At 35.5% G+C, this 9,259-nt stretch overlaps 1 protein-coding gene across 3 annotated transcripts in view; it reads left to right on the top strand.

The window, feature by feature from the left end:
- Positions 1 to 599: 599 nt before the first annotated feature.
- VGLL3 (vestigial like family member 3) overlaps positions 600 to 9,259 on the top strand; it is a 71,634-nt gene continuing 62,974 nt past the window's right edge. For all 3 annotated transcript variants that reach the window (XM_031958844.1, XM_031958842.1, XM_031958841.1), the window contains exon 1: positions 600 to 972. In XM_031958844.1, coding sequence (XP_031814704.1) covers positions 847 to 972 — 126 coding nt within the window. In that variant the 5' untranslated portion in view covers positions 600 to 846. The remainder of the gene's footprint in view (positions 973 to 9,259) is intronic.

Below are 9,259 nucleotides of genomic sequence, written 5' to 3'. Positions count from 1 at the left end.
TTGAAGAAAGTACACAGACTCTCGCGTCATGACCCCCCCCCCCCCCCCCCCCCCCCCCCCCCCCCCCCCCCCCCCCCCCCCCCCCCCCCCCCCCCCATCTCATCCTTCCTAACCCTTGCCCTCCCTTCCTCTGTCTTTCCTCCAGGGAAAAATAGGAGCGGGCTTTCCAACTTTGCTCCAATCAGTGCAGCAGCCCCTCCTCTGGGGTCCCCCTGCTGGATGATATGCACCCACCCTGGAGGCAGTTGGAGAAACTTTTCAGCAGCTTCCCTCCCTAACCAGAGGAGGCGAGCACGACCCTACTCCAACGCCTCCCGCCTCCAGCCTCCACACCCTCTTTCTCTCCCCGCCCCTAGGCATTCCCCAGTTCTTGCCCAGCCCCAGGAGCTACTGATAGGCCGAGCGCTGGGCATTCACTGTGTATATGCAAATGAGAACCTCTCCTCACCGGGCGCAGTTTGGACCCGGGCTGCTGTTGCCGCCTCTGCCTACCCTGCTGCCTTTGCTCCTGCCTTTGCTGGGGAATTTGGTACTCTCATGCGGTGGCTGACCCACCGGACTGCTGTATAAGTATGAGAGAGGAAGACCCGGAAGGGGGCTGAAGATGAAGGAGTCCATGCATGAATCACCGTTGAATGTCAAACTAGCACAAGCCGGAGTCCAGTTCCGAGCCGGAGGCTGTGAAGTGCCCGTTGTAGCAGCCTGGGTTGCAACCACCGAGGTAGCAGCTGTGGCTGCAGAGGCAGCGGCGGCGGCGGTGGCAGCGGCGGCGCCAACAGCAACTGCAACTGCAACTGCAACAGTAGCACTAGCATTAGCTCTGTGGCCGCTGCTGCCACAGTTGCCATGAGTTGTGCGGAGGTGATGTATCACCCTCAGCCATATGGAGCAACCCAGTATTTGCCCAACTCAGTGGCAGCTGCATCCTGCCCCACAGCTTATTACCATACCGCTTCCCAATCCAGCCAGCAGGTGAGTCGTTGTCCTGGGGTAACTGGGATAGGGAGTCTGGAGGCTGCGATCTGTTCTGATATTGAGAAGTATTTACTGAGCACTCTCGGGACAGTTAGCCAGGAAAGGAGGAGTTTGTAGAGGCTGCCTAGGATACTGAGGGCTTCACAGTGGCAATTGAACCAGAAGAGGAAGGGAACAGGTGGAGACCAGAGGTAGGGACTGAGGTGAGCCAGATTATGAAAGCTTTGAAAAGCATCTGAGGTCTATTGTTGAGGATTATCTATCTGGAAATCTGCTATAAAGTGTCTCGGGGATATTGTAGACCACTTCAAAAACAGATCTTAGTTCTTAGCATGAGGTTCTTTGAAACTCAGCAGGTAAGGAGTCTTTTTTAGAGTCTGAAACAATAAGACGCCTAAATAAAACAAACTTCTTTTAATCAAATATTGTTTTTTTCCAAGTGAAAAGGAGGTCCAGGCGTCCAGGTATAATGATACACTATCAAATTCAGATGTCAAAAACATAGTAACCTAATGAGTTGAAAATAAAAATGGGCCCTTGGGCTGTGAAGTGGGTTCCTGGACCTAATCTCCACTTCTCTTGAAAATGAATTTAATATAGGTCTAGGGGGGTAGAGCATGGAATGACCACATAGTGTAGACTAAAATATCCATTCAGTCCCAGGGAAGGCTCACATGAATTATAATCCCTGGTCACAGGTATGGCCAGACATAGATCAAAGATTAGAGAACCAACAGGAAACTGTGAGATTAAGCAAGAGAAATGGAATACATTTTGAGGGAATGCATAAATAGTTGGCTACCCTCCTCCCATGAAACCACTGAGTAAAGCCACTGGTTGTGTGTGTTTCATAACCTAGGTAGCACATAGAAAAAGGATATGTCGCAAGAGGTTACACCAAGACAACGATCATATCTTTAGCTTTTGGGGGTCAGGGTGTTTATTTGGAAGATCTGAATCAGCATATTTTATGCAGAGAACTCCACCAAAATATGAGACAGGGTTTAGGAAAACTTATCCTCAAAACATTTATAGTTAGGTGTTCAAGATTAATTTGCTCTTCTACTTTTTATCAAACGGCCTCCTCATGCATCCTCCCGTTTTAAAAACTGTTAAGCCACTCTAGTACTAGTCCTTGGAAGAAATCAGCACTAATATTTGAAAAGGAAGACAAAAGTCTGTTCAGGAATTTCACTAATTGGAAGGAGAGGATTAGTATTTGTATTTGATTTAATACAGTATTAAGTATGAGGCTGGCCAAAGCTTGTTATATTCTATTGTTACTTATCCTAATCTCTGAACCTCTTATGGCTAAATTCCTTACCTGTGACTAGAGAAAACAACAACAACCAACAACCTTGATTTCTGGACAAGGGTGAGGGCTTTTTTTCTTTCAAAATGTAAATGATTTCATGAGTAATTGTAACTAAGCATAGAGCTGGGTAGAAGAAACATGGAAAAAAGGATGTTTACCATGAATTTTGTGTTTCTTGTCAAGATCCTGTACCAGGAGACAACAAACCCAGCCAGCATAGTTACAATGAGTTGTCTATTAGTATATATATATATATATATATATATATATATATATATATATAAAAGGACAATATCAGAAATGGATAAATATTTAGGTATTCTTACCCTCTGCCTCATATATATATATATATATGAGGGTTATACATATATATAAAATAGTACAAGAAATTGACATCTTTTCCTTTATCTTATAAAACAATCAGTAACCTCCTTTTAGAAATTATAGATTATTTTTGGCATGGCAAAATTTTTTTGTAAATATTAACTGATAAATAATAATTAACTAATAATTTATAAAACTAAATAGTTTTATTTATAGAAGATAATGTTTAGAATCAGAATTGTAAATTATCAAATTTAGGATGTGATCAGAAATGACCTGGGAATTGATTTTGTATTGTGGTATACCCAAAAAATCATGCCATAAATATTAGTTTGTGTTTAAATTTTCCAAATGATGTTAACCACAACAAAAACAAAAAACAAGTTGAATTCATATAATTGGCCCCAAAATGTCTGAAAGTTACTTGCAATAGCAGGTTAGTTAACCTTCCTCCTTTGTGTGATTAGTTAGACTTATTAGTACTTGGTTGATTTGAATTTGAGATTTTGAGTGTATAATTGAACTTTGGATTTTAATTTTGTTTTCCCAAATGTAGTAGGATGACCATATTTTCAATCTTGTAATTATTTGTCACTGCCTAGTTGAAATGAAGAAATTGTTCCTTTGCATCATTAGCTAGTAAGAGTTTTATACTTTAGTTTGATGACCTATGTTTTTAAATACAAAAAAAAAAAATCAGGAAATTCTTATCAGATTGACAGCATTTTTAGACTTTGTGTGCATGGGTGAAGTGGGACTAATATTGACTTGGCCTAAAGTAGTCATCTGAGGATACATTTTTTTTTTTGTTGTTGTTGTTGTTGCATTCCATAAGGTTTTATCATTATTATCCATGAAGATTGTTTTCTCTGTACATGGGAAGTGACCTCTAATAGCATCTTGACAGGAGATAAAAAAAAAAAGGAGAGCTATAACTCGCAAATTCCTAATACATTTCAAAAACTTATTTATGGAAAGACAAGAAAGGAAGGGAAATTGAAAAAGTGACATAATCCAAAGGACAGAGTGACCATCCATTAATATTAGCCCATCTGATGTAATGATAGAAAAGAGAAGCAAAGTTTAGTATGGCTGCCTTTTTCTGGAGTAAGCAATAGGCTTCCCTAAATTTATTTCCCCCAAAATCTGTACTGAGCTGGTGTCTTTAAAAACCAATGGATTAACCCTGACCAATATTCTGTGTTTTCTGTTTACATATTTTCCTTTCTTTTTAGTTCAAATAACTTTTTTAAATGATTTGAAAATAGCAGACTTTCTCGACTCTTCTATTCCCCAACAAGGAAATGTCTAAGTTTAAAAATGAAGCTTTCTCTTTTTTTTTTTGAAAACACATTATATTACAGACTGTGGATGCCTAGATAGATACATTTAGATGTCTTCAGATACATCATATCATAGTCATAGAACTGGAAGGGATCTTAGAGATTATCTCTAGTCCAATTTTCACAATTTATAGATTAAAAAACTGAGACTAAGAGACATATCGCCAATCACTTTGGTAGTGATATAGCAAAATGGTGATTCAAAACCAAATCTATTGACTTAAAATCTAGAAGTCTCCATTGCAATGTGCTCTACAATATCTTGTAGCAGGAGATTCATTAACAAGTTGTTTTTGCTTTTGCAATACTTTCTGTTCACACTGGGCTTCTTTGAAAGTCACAGTTAAAGATTTCCTTTCTCCTGAAGGATTTGAGTTGTAATGTTCAGTTGTAGAAACATCATTCTAAGCTGTGTCACTAAAGTGTCTCAGATTTATAGTGAGGGAGCCTATTCATGTTAAATTGTGCTTTTCAGGCACACAGAGAATACAATCTGGGAAAAATCCGTTGGTTCTGTAAATGTGCATGAATTAGAAATGCAACATTTTTGATTTGGTCCTCAGAATGTCTCTTGAAGTTTATATGGAAGTTTTTCTCTGACCTGCAGGAAGATCTGGGACTTTCCAGATAGATTTCATGACACCGCTACATATGTATACCCCTTCTCATTGCTTTCACTCCCCATCATCTCCTTCAAGACTGATCTTTCCCTATATCTTTATCTCACCACTACTCAGCCATGCCCTCCTCACCTCCCACCCACTAAAAAAGAACAGGAAAAAAAAAAAAAGAAAAGACAAGACATGCAATAACTTGAAGAATCCACATAAAATTTTGTAATAAGTATAGAGGAAAACTAAGGGACATACATCATGGAATAAGGAACTCCATTCTCTTCTAAGGAACTTGCCATCTAAATGCAAGATTTCTTGTTTTAAAAATTCCCCTTTATTTGAAATGATATGTTTAAATCAGAAGTTTTCTAAGATTGTGCCACTGTGTTGTGTAATTTTCCAGAATAGTATTTATAATATGGTCATACTATAGCTTGGTAAAAGTCTGTAGATATCAATTCTGACTCTGCTCTTTCAGAGAGACAGCTGAGTTAATGTATCTTTAAACAATTAAATTCAATTTTAAAAATCTGCCTCTTTTGTTGATAGTTCAATTATAGATCTGAAAGAAATGTTCAAACTTAAACTTCCCTCTGACATTGCACAACAGTTGTGTACATATGCAGATGTGAAGCATCTCAAACTGATCTTTTTTGATAATGAAAATTCATATGGAGTAGATTCCTTGGCTTTGAACTTTATGAATTCTTTAGAAGTCCTTAGTAGTATACTTCTTTAAAACTTTTGCTAGGAACAAAATTGCTCTGATTTTTTTTTTTTCTATCAGAAAAAAGCTTATGGTTTTTTGTTTGTTTGTTTGTTTGCAAGACATTGACTCCACTAAGCAAAAGAATAGCTATTTATACTTTGTGAAGATTTAGGAAGCAAAATTAACAAAAACTATTAAGTCCTATTGAGTCAAGCCTACATTTTACTTCAGTGAGGGAAAAGAACAGAATTATACACTAAGTAGATTGACCATACCGTTAGTTTATTTAAACCAGAGGATCTAATTTTCTTGCATCTATAAGCAAGGACTTAAGTGGATTTGTAGGAATTCATGCAGGCCCACTTTGAGGAAAAACAGTCCCTATAATTCTGTTCTGCACAAATAAACTTGACACAGAGACTTAGGGGCTTAAAGTGTTTCATAATTCCATGCACCTAATAACTTTCCAGCCAGAAAATCCAAACCTGGATGAAAATTAAAACTTGAAGTAGCCAAATGAAATTATTCTCTGATAGCAAATCACAATGACATGCTATAAAGTGATGGTTAAATGATCAGAATATATAAAATCATATACATAATATGGATAAGGTAAAATGTGTTTATCAGATTCTGAAAACTTTTTAACAAGGGTTGGTGGACCTTTTGAAACTTGAGTGATCTAAGTTTAGGATAAGTACCATGAATTAGATTGAAAAGAACCATTACTTTCCTTTCAATGGGTAAGTAGGATAAATACTATTTTATAGATGAGGAACCTGAGATTTAGGAGGACTTGTGAAAGATTATATAGTTGGTAGATTAAGTTGTACAACTGGAATTTGAACCCTTGATTCTTGCCTTCAGGTCCAGCTCTTTTAATTACACCACTACTGATATTACAAGGTGGTATAAGAATGAAATTCAAATTGGTTTGAGTGGTTTGAACAGTTTCTTGAGTCACTGCAGCCTATATTGAAATACAACTAATCCTACAAGTAAATGCCTCTTAACTAGCTTTTAATTGATTCTTTTGTCTGATTATAGCTTAAGGTATTACTATACCAGGAGCTTTTGCTTATTCTTAGGAGACTTTTGAAGATGGACAGTTTCCAAGATTGAAAGGAATAAAACTGTAATAGTAGAATTCCAGGCATTGTGAGGGGGATGGGAGAGATATTGAGGGCACTGGTTCCTAACTCAAAATATACTGCACAAACTATTTTCTACTTCACTAACTCATAGTTAGCTTTCTTTATTCTATTATACTATCTCACTCACATAAAAAAGCAATTTGAGGTAATAAATAATCAACTTTTAAAACCAGATGGGAATTTAGGGATTTTTTTACCCAGTCATCTTTTTTGATTGATGAGAAATCTAAGGATGATAAAATTGACCTTTCAAGGTAAAATAGATGGTTAGGACCAGAGCTGACTACAATCCAAGTCTTTTTACTCTTATTCTCTAGTTTTATTTCCCCTTTACCATGAGGGATATACACAAATTTTTGATAAGTATAATAAATGCTTGATGACCAAAACTTTTCTCAAATAATTCATACATCTAAAATGAGGAAAAACAAAATTGAATAATTAAGGCTGACCAGATGACCCCTCAAAATATATTGTATGTACTGTTTTTGCCAAAATTGCTTCTGTTTCTTTATCTGAAAAGTGAAGGGATTAGATTCCATAATCAGTAAAGACCTTTCTGAAATTTTATGATCCTAAGATCTAGTCTAACCCATTATTTAATAAATTTGTAAACTGAGAAACAGAGATATAAACAGAAGCCACCATATAGCTTATCCTGTTCTATGAATTCTAGATGGAAATAAACCCCAGATAAATCCTTACTTCACTGTTTTTCACAGAATCAAAAAAATGTCCCTTTCTGTAATTCTGGGATCCTTTGAAACAAGAAAACATATCATCACTGATTACTTCATTTTCCTTTCCATTTTTTCTTCATTATCATCATCATCATAAACATTCAACATTTATATAATGCTAAAAGATTTGTAAAGCACTTTACAACTGGTAAGTCATTTGATCTTCATGACAACTCAGGGAGATAATTTTATTATTAATCCCCATTTTACAAATGAGGAAATTTAGGCAAATAGCAGTTAAGTGACTTGCTAAGCCAGTGTTTAAAACAACATTCACATTCAGATCTTCCTTACTCCAAGTCTAGTTCTTCATCCACTGTACAACATTGTTGCTATGAATATTGACTATATGGAGAAAATAACAAAGTTAGTCAAATACCATAATAGCTTTTATATATCTTACCACATGAAGACATGTTTATATTGTCATTGCTTTTATACAATATAGTAAATTTTACAGTAATGTGACTATTTTTAAAATAAGGACAGAAGAACTTATTCATCTAAATACATGTTATTCCTTTCAAACTATTAGTCCAGATAGAGTGACAAATAAGCAAATGTCAAAGTTTATGTTTGGAATTCTTTAAGTATTACTTTCAAAGCCTGAACTGGGAAATATTTTTTTAAAATATTCACAATGATGGTAAATTATTGTCCCTTGAGTGTAAATCTAGTATTTGGAAGCAGACAGAAATCATTCTGAGACAAGTAGGGTGAATGATATGAACAATCAGGGTTGTTTGTAGCATTTTTTGAGTTAAAAAAACTCAATTATATATTAAATATATTAAATATTAAATATGATACCTATCCTAGTTACGTGATCTAGAAAGTGGTTCTGAAGACAATTACAATCTGAAGACAAGAATTTTGTTTATTGTTATCTTTGCAATAACAAATTTATCATTTTCATACATCCCTTTTTATATTCTCATATTCTCACTTCCTCAAAAAAAAGTTCAGTTTTAAAAGTTGAATAATGGTCATGATTATCCAGGTGATATACTTTGTTTAAGTAGAGACCTTGACCCATAATTAAACACTTTGTGTAGTCTCAGTGAGAGTTCACTTTTTCAAAAATATATTTTTTCTCTCTCATTAAGGAAAAGTAGGGCTACATAATATCAATGCTTTCGAGTTGTTTTTTTTTTTAAATTTTTGGCAAATCTGATAAGCAGGTAAATGAAGAATAATATGACACAGTAATAGAATTCTGACAATAGTTTAAGAAATCAATCTTCTGAGAGTCTTCTCCTTGGGAGTAATCCTAGTCTTGTGTCTTAAAATAAGTGTATCATTCTATTGAGATCAGTAAGGATGACAATTAACCTGGCCAACCATGTTAAATGATTCATTTTAAGACATATTTTTAACTTTAGGAAAAAGTTTCAACATATGTATAATAATCATTTGTCATTTGTCACCCTGTTCGTCCGAGAAGCAAAGGTATTTTGACTTCTGACTGAGAAGACATTTTCTTCTTCATAGAAATGTTCTAAGCTTTTTTTTTTTTTTTTCAATTGTCTGGAATGGAAATATTCAGTGCAAACAGACCATATTCTGGTCCTGATGACTGTAATTGCACAACCTGAGGGAAGAAAAGGCAGCTTTGTGTCCATTAGCTGATAATTCTTTTTATATAACTCAGTTCTTTTCCTGGAGGACAATTAGGCACTATTACAAGCACTTATAGAAATGAACTATTTGAATTAGAAATGAACTTGTAAAATGTGTGAGCTTTTTTGCTTGCTGTCCTCTTTATTTCGGTTTATTTCCTCTTTATTTCTATGTTCACAATCGCCTTTCTAATGGGAAAGTTAACAAGAATCTCTGAGAATGGAGTCCTCTTAAAGCTTGCATTTGAAAAATATATTGTAGGAATAACCTTGATAAAATTGCTAATTAGATAAAATATTGTGCAGATGTGACAATTTAAGCTTTGACCTCAAAATTTAAGCTTTGCATGTTGGCTTAAAAAATTGTTTTGTGATAATATATGCTGAAATTAACTTGCATACATATGGTAAATATGGTAAAATGGGAAGTGTGCTTTTCCAAACGAAAAGGCTTGTTTGGAAAGCC

This window comes from Sarcophilus harrisii, chromosome 3 (genome assembly GCF_902635505.1).
Source record: "Sarcophilus harrisii chromosome 3, mSarHar1.11, whole genome shotgun sequence".
NCBI classification, from domain to species: domain Eukaryota; kingdom Metazoa; phylum Chordata; class Mammalia; order Dasyuromorphia; family Dasyuridae; genus Sarcophilus; species Sarcophilus harrisii.
This window is presented reverse-complemented; position numbering and strand designations above follow the sequence as displayed.